The sequence below is a fragment of the Chiloscyllium punctatum genome, chromosome 12 (genome assembly GCF_047496795.1).
Source record: "Chiloscyllium punctatum isolate Juve2018m chromosome 12, sChiPun1.3, whole genome shotgun sequence".
In the NCBI taxonomy this organism is placed as follows: Eukaryota; Metazoa; Chordata; class Chondrichthyes; order Orectolobiformes; family Hemiscylliidae; genus Chiloscyllium; species Chiloscyllium punctatum.
Window position 1 is genome coordinate 1,858,858 of NC_092750.1, and position 12,514 is coordinate 1,871,371.

Below are 12,514 nucleotides of genomic sequence, written 5' to 3' on the forward strand. Positions count from 1 at the left end.
GGAGCAGATGGAGAGAGAAAAGCAGGCGGAATGTGGTGGGGGTAAGGGGTGGGGATGCAGAGGAGAGAGACAGACAGAAACACAGAGAGAGACAGAGACACAAACACAAAGAGAGACACATACACACACAGACGCAGAGAAAAACAAGAGAAAGAAAAAGGCGTGTGGGGAGAGAGTGAGAGGAGACAGAAGATAAGGTTTATCTTGAATAAAAGAAAAATGAGGCAAGGAGGAGGGAAAACACTGCAACTCACACGTCAGCCACTGACGTCTCCAATGGACAATACTTCCTGCATATAGAGGTTACTGGGAATGTCACTTTGAGAATGAAAATACTGTGATGTTGGCAATCGCATTGCAGAGTGAGAGAGATCACGGAGCTCGATGACCCTCTGTGCTCAGGGGATACAGTGCCTCCACTCCGGAGGAGTCAATAATACAATCAAAACATTACTAAAAATCATCAATAAAACATAAACTAATAAAAATCAATCAACAAACAGTTTTAATAGGAAAGGGGAGCAGTGAGAAGGTAGCAGGTTTCCACTGACCCCATCAAACACTCCCAGGACAGGGACAGCACAGGGTTAGATACAGAGTAAAGCTCCCTCTACACTGTCTCCCACCAAACACTCCCAGGACAGGGTCAGCACGGGGTTAGATACAGAGTAAAGCTCCCTCTACACTGTCTCCCACCAAACACTCCCAGGACACGGACAGCACGGGGTTAGATACAGAATAAAGATTCCTCTACACTGTCCCCCATCAAAAAACAAACAACCTACCAGCGTGGTAACATTAATTAAGAAATGAGCAAGGGATAAACCAGGAAACTATAAAGGCCAGTAAGTCTAATCTCAGTGAGGGGGAGATTATTGGAAGCAATTCTGCATTTGGAGAGACTGGGTTTCACCAAGAACAGTCACAACACTTTTGTTAAGGAGAGGTCATTTCTGACCAACTGGATTAATTTTTCAACATGATGACCAGAGGGCAATGCAAGTCTATTTGGATTTCAGCAAGATTTTTGATAAGGACCCACACGGGAAGCTGAAAGCAAAGGCAAGAATCCATGGGATCCAGAACCTAGCTGCAAGAAGCAGAGGTGATGGTTGTGGGCTGTTTATCTGACTAGGAGAGTATGACCAGTGGGTTCCACAGGGGTCAGTGCTAGGACTCTAACTGTTTATGATACATTAACGGGACTGGGAGGAAGGAAGTGAATGCACTGCAGCCAAATTTGCAGATGACGAACAAAAGGCAAGTTGTGAGCAAGATACAGACAGTTTACACAGAGTTATTGATGGGTTAAGTAACTGGGCAAAACGTTGAGAAATGGAGCATAATGTTGGAAAATGTGAAGTTATGGTTTTTGGAAGGGAGAACAAAAGAATGGGATCACTTAAAATGGAGACAAACTGCAGGAAGCTGCAACACAAAGGAACTTGGGAAAACGTGCACAAAAACAAAGCTAGCACATAGGGACAGCAGGTAATCAGGAAGGGTACTGGAACGTTGGCCCTTATTTCAAGGGGGTTGGAGTACAAGAGTAGGGAAGTCTCACTGCAACTGTACAAGGTGCTGGGGAGACCACACCTGGAGCACTGTGAGCAGGTTTAGTCCCTTATTCAAGAAAAGAGATTTCACTGGAGGCAGTCCTGAGAAGGTTCACTAGGATGATCCCTGGGATGGAGGGATTGTCCTATGAGCAAAGGCTAAATAGGTTTGGACTCTACTCACTGGAGAAAGTGAGGACTGTAGATGCTGGAGATCAGAGTCAAGATTGTGGTGCTGGAAAAGCACAGCAGGTCAGGCAGCATCCGAGGAGAATCGACATTTCAGGCAAAAGCCCTTCATCAGGAATAGAGGGGAGGGGGTGCCAAGGGGGCTGAGAGATAAATGGGAGGGGGTTGGGGAGGTGGGAAGGAATGGGTAGGGGGAGGTGTCCGGGAATGCAATGGGTGATAGGCTGGAGAGGAGAGTGGAGCAGATAGGTGGGAGAGGTAAAGGACAGACCAAGAGGGTGGTGCCCAGTTAGAGGGTTGGATCTGGGATGAGCTTAAAAATGTGTTGCTGGAAAAGCGCAGGTCAGGCAGCATCCAAGGAGCAGGAGAATCGACGTTTTGGACATAAGCCCTTCTTCAGGATCTGGGATGAGGTGGGGGGTAAGGGGGGGCTGGAGATTTGGAAACTGGTAAAATCTACATTGATTCCGTGTGGTTGGAGGTTCACAAGGCAGAAGGTGGGACGCTCTTCCTCTAGGTGTCAGGTGGCTAGAATTTGTCAATGGAGGGGACTCAGGACCTGCATATCCTAAGCAGAGTGGGAGGGGGGTGGTGTTGATGTGTTCGGCCAGTGGGGTTGTTTGGTGCACGTGTCCCAGAGACATTCCCCGAAATGTTTCGCAAGTTGGCGTCCTGTCTCCTCAAAAGTAGAGGAGAACACATCAAGAGCAACGGATACAGTGGATGAGGTGTGTGGAGGTGCAGGAAAATCTCTGTCGGATGTGGAATGATCCTTTGAGGCCTTGGATGGAGGTGAGGGCGCAGGTTTTACACTTCCTGTGGTGGTGAGGGAAGATGCTGCGAGTGGAGGGTGGGTTAGTGGGGAACATAGTCTCTGCGGAACACAAATAGGGGTGGGGAGAGAAATATATCCCTGGTGGTGGGGTCTGCTTGTAGGTGGCAGAAATGGTGGAGGATGATGTGTTGTATCTGGAGGTTGGTGGGATGGACATTAATGACCAATTGGGGAGGGGGGGGTTGTCCTTATTGCGATTGGAGGGGTGGGGTTTGAGGGCAGAGGTTTGGGAAGTGGAAGAGATGCATTGGAGGGCATTGTTAACCACTTGGGAGGGGAAATTGCAGTCCTTGAGGGAGGAGGCCGTCTGGGATGCTCTGTGGTGGAACTGGTCCTCCTGGGAGCAGATGCGACAGAGGCGGAGGAATTGGGATGTTGCGATGCTTGTTGAATTCATTGATCCAGGAACGGTGGGGGATGAAGATGCAGCCTTTACTGAGAACTGATCATTCGTCCTCAGTCAGGGAGAAGTCTTGGGTGGGGTTGAGGGGGTGGGGTGTGAATACACGGCAGAGCTGGGAGCTAGGGCCTGGAGTGGGGCTAGACACTGTCTCTGGAGTGAGTGTGGTTATGGGATCATGAGTGATGTTCACTATGGAGGTCAGGGGTCGTGGGAGGGGGAGGGGGAGGTGGGGAGGCAGTGCCTTTGTTGTCATCCACAGGAGCAGAAGTGAACGAACAGGTGATGCTCACCATGTCGGTGGTGTTCCGGTGAGTGATGTTGGTGGGAGTGGGAGTGACATGCCGGTAAGTCTTTGCTGCAGTTTCGGCAGTAGTTTCAGCTCCGCCTCTCCTCCACTTCAACAATGATTGTATCGGCACCTCCTTGGGCTCCCAACTTCAACACCTTTCACTCCGACCTCAAGTTCACCTGGACCATCTCAGACACCTCCCTCTCCTTCCTGGACTTCTCCATCTCCAGCAACCAATTAACCACGGACATCAGCTACAAACCCACCGACTCCCACAGCTACCTGGACAACACCTCCTCCCACACTGCCTCCTGGAAAAACGTTACCCTTTATTCCCAATTCCTCCACCTCCATTGCATCTGCTCCCAGGAGGACCAATTCCACCACAGATGGTTTCCTACTTCAAAGACCACAATTTCCCCTCCCACGTCATTGATGATGCCCTCCAGCATATCTCCATTTCCTGCACCTCCACCCTCAAACCCCACTCCGCCACCCACAAGGACAGAACCCTCCTGGTCCTCACCTTCCACCTCACCAACCTCCATATACAAGGCATCATCTTCTGCCACTTCCACCACTTACAAATAGATGCTACCACCAGAGATAGATTTCCCTCCCCATCACTATCTGTATTCCACAGATATCATTCCCTCTGCGACTCTCCTGTCATGTCTATGACCCCCAACAACCCATCCTCCCCTGCCACCTGCAGGAACTGTAAAACCTGTGCCCACACCTCCTCCCTCACCTCCATCCAAGGCCCCAAAGGAGCCTTCCACATCCATCAAAGTTTTACCTGCACTTCCACACGTCATTTACTGTGTCCATTGCTCCCGATGTGGTCTCCTCTACATTGGGGAGGCAGGACACCAACTGTGGAACGTTGCAGAGAACATCTCCGGGACACATGCACGAAGCAACCCATCGCCCTGTAGCTGAACACTAACTCCTCCTCCTCCCATTCAGCCAAGGAAATGCAGGTCCTGGGCCTCCTCCATTGCCACTCCCTAACCACTCATGCCTCATCTTCTGCCTTGGGACCCTCCAACCACACGGGATCAGTGTGGATTTCACCAATTTCCTCATTTCTCCCCCCCCCCCCCCCACCACCACTTTATCCCAGATCCAACCTTCCAGCTTGGCTCTGCCCTCTCAAACTGTCCTACCTGTCCATCTTCCTTCCCATCGATCTGCCCCACTCACCTCTCTGACCTATCACCATCACCCCCCCCCACCTCCATCTACCTAACACACGCTCAGCTACATTCCACCCAGCCCCTCAGTCCTGTTATCTCCCACCTGACTGGCTGTGCTTTTCCAGCAACACACGTTTAGACTCTACTCCCCGGAGTTTACAACAATGAGCGGTGATCTCATTGAAACATTGAGGATTCTTAAGGGGTTTGACAGGGTCAACGCTGAGAGGATGGTCCCCCTCATGGGAGGGTCTGGGACCAGAGGGCACAGTCTCAGAGTAAAGGGGGCACCAATTTCAGACTGAGATGGGGAGGAATTTCTTCTCTCAGTGAGAGAAGAGTCTTTGGAACTCCTTACCACAGAGAGCTGTGGGGGCAGGGTCCATGTGGATATTTAAGGCTGAGAGAGAGAGCGAGAGAGAGAGAGCGAGATTCTTGATCAGTCAGGGAATCGAGGGGAAAGGGCAGGGAAGTGGACGTGAGGAATGTCGGATCAGCCAAGATTCTACTGAAAGGCAGAGCAGGTCCGAGCAGCCAAATAGCCTCCTCCTGTTCTTGTTTTTGAAGTCAGATGTACAGCATGGAAACTGACCCTTTGGTCCAACTCTGGATTAGTGGTGCTGGAAGAGCACAGTAGTTCAGGCAGCATCCAATGAGCAGCGAAATCAACGTTTCGGGCAAAAGGTTTTCAGCATCTGCAGTCATTGTTTTTACCTTCGGTCCAACTCGTCTATTCCAACCAGATATCCCAACCCAATCTAGTCCCACATCCCTCCAAATCCTTCCTATTCATATACCCATCCAAATGCCTTTTAAATGTTGTAATTGTACCAGCCTCCACCACATCCTCTGGCAGCTCATTCCATACACGCACCACCCTCGGTGTGAAAGAGTTACCCCTTAGGTCTCTTTATCTCTTTCCCCTCTCACCCTAAACCTATGCCCTCTAGTTCTGGATTCCCCCACCCCAGGGAAAAGACTTTGTCTATTTACCCTATCCATGCCCCTCATGATTTTGTAAACCTCTATAAGGTCACCCCCTCAGCCTCCGACGCTCCAGGGAAAACAGCCCCAGCCTGTTCAACATCTCTCAATAGCTCAAACCCTCCAACCCTGGCAACATCCTTGTAAATCTTTTCTGAACCCTTCCAAGTCTCACAACATCTTTCCGATAGGAAGGAGACCAGAATTGCACGCAATATTCAAACAGTGGCCTAACCAATGTCCTGTACAGCTGCAACATGACCTCACAACTCCTGTACTCAATACTCTGACCAATAAAGGAAAGCTTACCAAACGCCTTCTTCACTATCCTATCTACCTGCGACTCCACTTTCAAGGAGCTATGAACCTGCACTCCAAGGTCTCTTTGTTCAGCAACACTCCCTAGAACCCTATCATTAAGTGTATAAGTTCTGCTAAGATTTGCTTTCCCAAAATGCAGCACCTTATATTTACGTAAATTAAACTCCATCTGCCACTTCTCAGCCCATTGGCGAAGATCCTGTTGTAATCTGAGGTAACCCTCTTCGCTGTCCACTACACCTCCATGTTTGGTATCACCTGCAAACTTACTAACTACACAGACGTGGTTCCGACTGGACGTGTATCCAGTGGAAGTTCCACAGAGGTCAGCTTGGGGGCGCTTACCGTTGGTGGTTTGTACAAAATGTTTTAGACTTGAATTTAGGAGGTCGATCAGTAAGTTTTGTGGGTGACAATGAAAACTGTTCCAAAGGAGGGTCACTGGAATCGAAACATTAACTCTGATTCCTCACAGATGTTGCCAGACCCATGATTTTTCCAGCAATTTCTGTTTTTGTTTCTGATTTCCAGCATCTGTGGGTTTTTTTTGTTTTTTTTTAAGTGAGGTGATGCTGGAACTGTATGAAGTGTTGGTCAGGCCGTAGTTAGAGCAGTGTGTGTGTGGGGTTCTGGAATCCGCATTAACAGGACGGATGTGGGAGCACTGGAGAGGGTGCAGAGGGAGATTTACCTGGCTGGAGGGTTTCAGTGACGCAGCAAGATTGGACAGACTGGGATTAGAGAAGGCTGATGGGGGATGTGACAGATGTATAAAATTATGAGGGACCCAGACAGGCAGAAACCTTCCCCTTGATGGAGGGATCAGTGACCAGGAAAGTTTTTGATTTAAGAGAAGGGGCAGGAGGTTTAAAGGAGATGAGAGGATGATAAGAACCTGGAAGGTAAAAACAATGACTGCAGATGCTGAAAATCAAATACTGGATTAGTGATGCTGGAAGAGCACAGCAGTTCAGGCAGCATCCAACGAGCAGAACCTGGAACCCACTGTCTCTGTAAGAGTCGGAGAAACCCTCAATGTTTAAGAAGTATTTTGATATCCACTTGCAATGCCAAGGCTATGAGCCAAGTGCTGGAAGTTGGGATTGGAATGATTAGGTGGTTGTTTTTGACTGGCACAGCCTGTCACCTGTAGATTGTGTGGATCCATCTGTCCAACTCTTTCCGAACTCCAGCCTCAGCCTGTCTGATCAAGCCATGACTGAATGGCCCTGTCCTGCTGCTATATCTTATTTTCCCGAATGGCTCCAGTCACACTCCTATCCAAGAATGAAAATCAAATCAATCAATCAGAACCACTCTGGAAATTTTCTGACTTTCGGCCTGAATAGCCCCTGTTTAAAGTTTAAACTTCCCCGGGCATCTGCAGCTCTTTCACTCAGCAAAACATTTCTCCCTAGCAATCAAAATTAAAACTTAACATCTTCATCAGTTAACTCTCGAATCTATGGGCATTCTAATTAGTGGGCCTGCCTCTGCCCTTTTCCCACATCCCTGTCAGTGTGTCCTTTGTAACATTCTCCAATTCCCTTTTGAAGATTCCGGTTGAATCTGCTTCCAATCCCCTTTCAGACAGGATCTCCTAGATCACGGCCACTCATTGGATTCTCCCCATCTCCTCCCACAGTGCTGGTTTTGCAGTTTTCCTTCAATTAGTCTCCCTCTGGTCACTGACCACTCCCCTCCCAACAGAAGGCAGCCTCTGTCTCTCTCTATTTAGCAGAAAAAAAACCTACTTCATTTTCAACGCCTCCATTCAATCTGCCGTTAGGATTCGGAGCAGGACATTCCCACAGACTTTGCACAATCACTGGAGAGTCTTATCCCTGGACCATTTCAGTAAACCAGCTCTACACCCCCTCCAAGACCTCAATACTCTTCTTAAAGTGGGGAGGGGGGTCAGAACCGAACACAATTCTCAATCCGTGGTCTAACCAGGGATTTATAAAGTTTCACCAAGAACTGTTTAATGCTTGGGGCTACAGCAGAGGGTCCTTTATATGGCTTTTGAACTGCCTTAGAGGAGTCTAGAACTAGAGGGGCATAGGTTTAAGGTGAGGGGGAAAGGGACCTAAGGGGCAGCGTTTTCACACAGTGCATGGCGCGTGTAAGGAATGAGGTGCCAGAGGAAGTGGTGGAGGCTGGTACAATTTAAAAGGCATCTGGATAGGTATATAAATAGGAAGGGTTGGGAGGGATCTGGGCCAAATGCTGACAAACGGGACTAGATTGGGTTGGGATATCTGATCAACATGGAGGAGTTGGACCGAAGGGTCTGTTTCCGTGCTGTACATCTCGATGATCCTCTGTGGTCACAGCATCCCCCCAGATCATCATGCAGCGGTACCCCATTCAGAACCATTGGCCGTTCCAAAACTGGCCACACCTCTCTGAAATCTGCTCAGAATCACTGGCTTCATTTCAGGATCGTAGTGGTGGGGGGGGGGGGGTCTGGCTGATGGCCCCCAGCCTGCATTCAGACAATGAGATGGTGCCAGACTCCAATCCCTGACACCACCATCTCACAGCCAGCTTCTGTGCTCACCTTTGTCTAAAACTGCACGAGGAACGTACATCTCTCTCAACTCCCACCCTCCCCCCTTCATAGGGGCAGGTTACTGAGGGGCTAGGGATGAGAAATATGTGGAGGGAGGGAGAAGGGAATCAAGTGAAGCTTTGGATTAGCATGGCGGGGGGGACACGGATCACAGAAGTGGGCTTTCAGAGAGCAGCTGGATTGAAGGGTGGGTGAGGGGGCAAATCAGCCAGACAACACTCTCTGGAATAATCCGAAATGTGTAGAAATGCCTTATGGAAGTGGTGGAGGTGAGTACAATTACAACAGTTAAAGGATATTTGAACAGGTGCATGCATAGGCAAGGTTTAGATGGAAAAGAGCCAAACACAGGCAAGGGGCACTGGTTTTGTTTCAGGAACCTGGTCAGTGTGGACTGCAGGGTCTGGTTCCAGTGACTGCAACACCCAGACCCTCAGCTTGTGACAAAAGGCAGTTATTTTGAGGACAGGTGAATTTTAGCGATTTTGTTTTTTTTTAAAAATAAAAATCCAAGTTCACCAGCGGGTGAGGCAGCTCTCAACGGAAGAGCTCTGAAAGGAGAGCTCACTGCTTGCTCTTCACCAGCTCTGTCACACTCTCTCTCTCTCATTGTGGGGAAATACACCATCTTAAACCAGACTTCACGTCCCTTCACTGCAGCTCTCTCTCTCTCTCTCTCTATCTACATGAATTCAGTCACTAAAGCCGGACGATCTATTTAGAGGCTGTGTTTATCTCTGAACAAAAGCGGTTGCGGATGAGCCTGGAGTTTATAGTGAAAGGGAGATGTCGCGGGTGTGTGCAGATGTTACCCACCTGAATAGAGCTGGATTGAGGAGGATAACATGGTACAAGGATGGGACGGAGATGGTTGGAACACACTCAGGCGGTCGCTAGGTTTCAGAAGCAATCCACAAAACACTTGAAGGTGAGCCTAAAAAATCTCATGGAAGCTGGAGACTGGACGGAGAGGGGAGGCTCGGCAGCACAGCGAGAGCGGCGCTAGGGGAATGCAGAGCCAGAGCCGGACCGGGACCGGGACTGGAACTGGAACTGCCCGGAACACGCTTCTCCATCAGAGGCTGCAGTGACGGGAACCGGCTCCTTGCCAGCCCTTACATACAGAGAGCTCCAAGCCAGGGCCCAACCTCCCGCCATCCCATTGGTTGCTCACAGCCCGGGACCAGCCCCTCGGACAGCGTCAGCGCAAGAACCAGGCGCTACCGCAACGCAGTGGCCAAAGCACGGTCGGAGGCTGGGGGCAGTGACCACCCCCCCGCCCACCCCAACAATAACATCTCAGCCCCCTCCTCCGTCCACAGCACCCCCTCCCCATGAACCAACCCGACCCCCTGCATTGATCTAACCTCTCCCAGCCCCGATCCTAAATCTCCATATTTGGAAATATTGGCGCAGTCTGTCATTCGGATCCCGAAATTCACATCTTCACAGGACGGGACCGTTTTGTGGGGTGGGAGCGAGGGGCCACTCGGCCCATCGAGTCTGCACTGACCCTCTGAACAGCATCCCACCCAGACCCTGGAACCCTGCATTTCCCAAGGCCAATCCGCCCTAACCTGCACACCTTTATACTAGCCCAACACGCTGCTCCTGGTGTGTAGACATTATATGGAGCCTCTCTCCCTCTATCCCCTAATAGTCCTTTCTCTATCATTGTTTTTGTCAGATTCCCCCTTAAACAGCTGTTCCCAGCACCAGATGTGGCCTCTAGGAATTAAACATTAATTTTCTGAATGCTGCTGGGGACAAAACAGCTGGAGAGCCATATCAGGAAGGGAGATATTATTAAAGCATATCACTGTAATCAGAATTAATAGTTTGCCATTTGTTATTAAAACAGAGATAAAAATAATCACGGAGGGGCATGGATACAATTGAAAAAAAAAATCTTTTCCCCTGGGGTCGGGGAGTCCAGAACTAGAGGGCATAGGTTTAGGGTGAGAGGGGAAAGATATAAAAGAGACCTAAGGGGCAACTTTTTCACACAGAGGGTGGTACGTGTATGGAATGAGCTGCCAGAGGATGTGGTGGAGGCTGGTACAATTGCAACATTTAAGAGGCATCTGGATGGGTGTATGAATAGGAAGGGTTTGGAGGGATACGGGCCGGGTGCTGGCAGGTGGGACTAGATTGGGTTGGGGTATCTGGTCGGCATGGACGGGTTGGACTGAAGGGTCTGTTTCCATGCTGTACGTCTCTATGACTCTATAAGACTCACAGGTGTTTACTGTACAGTAGTAGGCCATTCAGTCCATCAGGCCTGACTGTACCATTTGCTGGGAGCAATCGACAACCTGTTTCACAATCTGAGCTATAAACCTGCTCCAAAATCTCAAATCCAATTCCCATCTCCCAGCTCTTGTTTGATAGCCTGGGAGTCAATGGAAATACAAATTAATATCTAAATACTGCTTACATCCTGTGGACAGGCTGGTGTAGGATTGAAGTGGACAAAGTCAGAAGTCACATGACACCAGGTTAATGTCCAAAAGATCTATTTCAAATCACAAGCTTTTGTCATGCTGCCCATCTGTTACTTCATCTAATGAAGGACTTCTGGCTTTGCTTAAATGTTCTGAGAGTTAATGACTCACTCACCTTTTCAGACAGCGAGTTCGAGAACCCTACCACCCTCTGGATGAAAATATATTTCCTCAACTCCCCTCATATAACCGTATGCCCTCTGGTTATTGAAAAGGTACATTCCTATCCACCCTGCCCACTTCCTTCATAATCTTATACAGGGAAACAGTGAGGGACGGCAGATGCTGGAGATCAGAGTCGAGAGTGTGGTGCTGGAAAAGCACAGGTCAGGCAGCATCTGAGGAGCAGGAGAATCGACGTTTCAGACATAAGCCCTCCATCATTCTCCTGCTCCTCAGATGCTGCCTGATCAGCTGTGCTTTTCCAACACCACACCCTTCGACTCATAATCTCGTCCCCTCTACCAGGTCTCCTTTCAACCCTCTCTGTTCCGAGCAAAACAATCCCAGTTTATCCAGTCTTTCCTCATTGTTCAGACCCTCCAGCCCAGAATCTCCTCTGCACTCCCTCCAGTACAATCCCATCCTTCCGATAGGCCAGGGATCAGAATCACACCCAGTGCTCCTGCTGTAGCTTGGCCAGTGTTTGATACAATCCCAGCATAATCTCTCTGCTCTTGGATTCCATGCCTCAGCTATTAAAGGTAAGTATCCTAAAGCCTTCATATCCAAGGTCTCTCTGATCTTCATTAGTTTCCAGGAATGAACCACTCCCAGTGTAATCTCTTCCTTTCTAACTCACCACATTCCCTCACCCTTTTCTAGGTTGAATTCCATTGGTCCCTGCTGTGCCCAGCTAACCAGGCCATTGATACCCTCCTGCAGCGTACAGATACCCTCCTCACTATATACCCCCACCCTCTGACTGATTTTCATGACACCTGTGAGTTTCTTCACCATACCCTACATTAATCCACAATCATTAATACACCCACAAATAACAAGGGCCCAGCACCAACCCCATTGGAAACGGATTCCCATTCACAGAGACATCCCACTCCCATCAGCCTCTGCTTCCTGTCTCTCAGCCCATTTTGGATCCAGTGTATCACCTTGTCTTGGATCCCATTGGCTCTCACTTTCTTCACCAGTCTGCCACCAGGGACCTTATCAAAAGCCTCACTCAAGTCCATGTCGACACATCAAATGCAGTGCCCTCATCAACTCTCCTGGTTACCCACCTCCTCAACAAATACAATCAAATTTGTCAAACATCACCTTCTCTTCATGGCTCCACACCGACCCTCCCTGACTCATCCAGGTCTCTCCAAATGCAGACACGTTCTGTCCCTCAGAATTCTTCCTAATAACTTCCCCACCACCAAGGTGAGACTGAATGGCCTGGAATTTCCAGGACTATCCCTTCCTGCCCTGTTTAATCATGGGACAATGTTGATCCCCCTCCAGCTTTCACACTGAAACTATCCCAATTAATATTTGAGAGTTCAAATCCTTTTCTATCACTGCCTTATTACTATCCCACGTCTCTGAAAAGTGGTTATGAATGTAATCCTCTCCCTCTCCCTCTCCCTGACTGTGCGGGGGGTCTGCAGTACATACTCAATAGTGTATTTGCCCCTTTTCTGTCTTTACTTTTAC

General features: G+C 49.2%; 1 protein-coding gene across 1 annotated transcript in view; it reads right to left on the minus strand.

Moving 5' to 3' along the window:
• The window catches only part of LOC140483545 (sodium- and chloride-dependent creatine transporter 1-like), a 172,658-nt gene extending 163,194 nt beyond the window's left edge, over positions 1 to 9,464 (minus strand). The window contains exon 1 of the mRNA XM_072581735.1: positions 9,168 to 9,464. Coding sequence (XP_072437836.1) covers positions 9,168 to 9,198 — 31 coding nt within the window. The 5' untranslated portion in view covers positions 9,199 to 9,464. The remainder of the gene's footprint in view (positions 1 to 9,167) is intronic.
• Between the last annotated feature and the right edge of the window lie 3,050 nt (positions 9,465 to 12,514).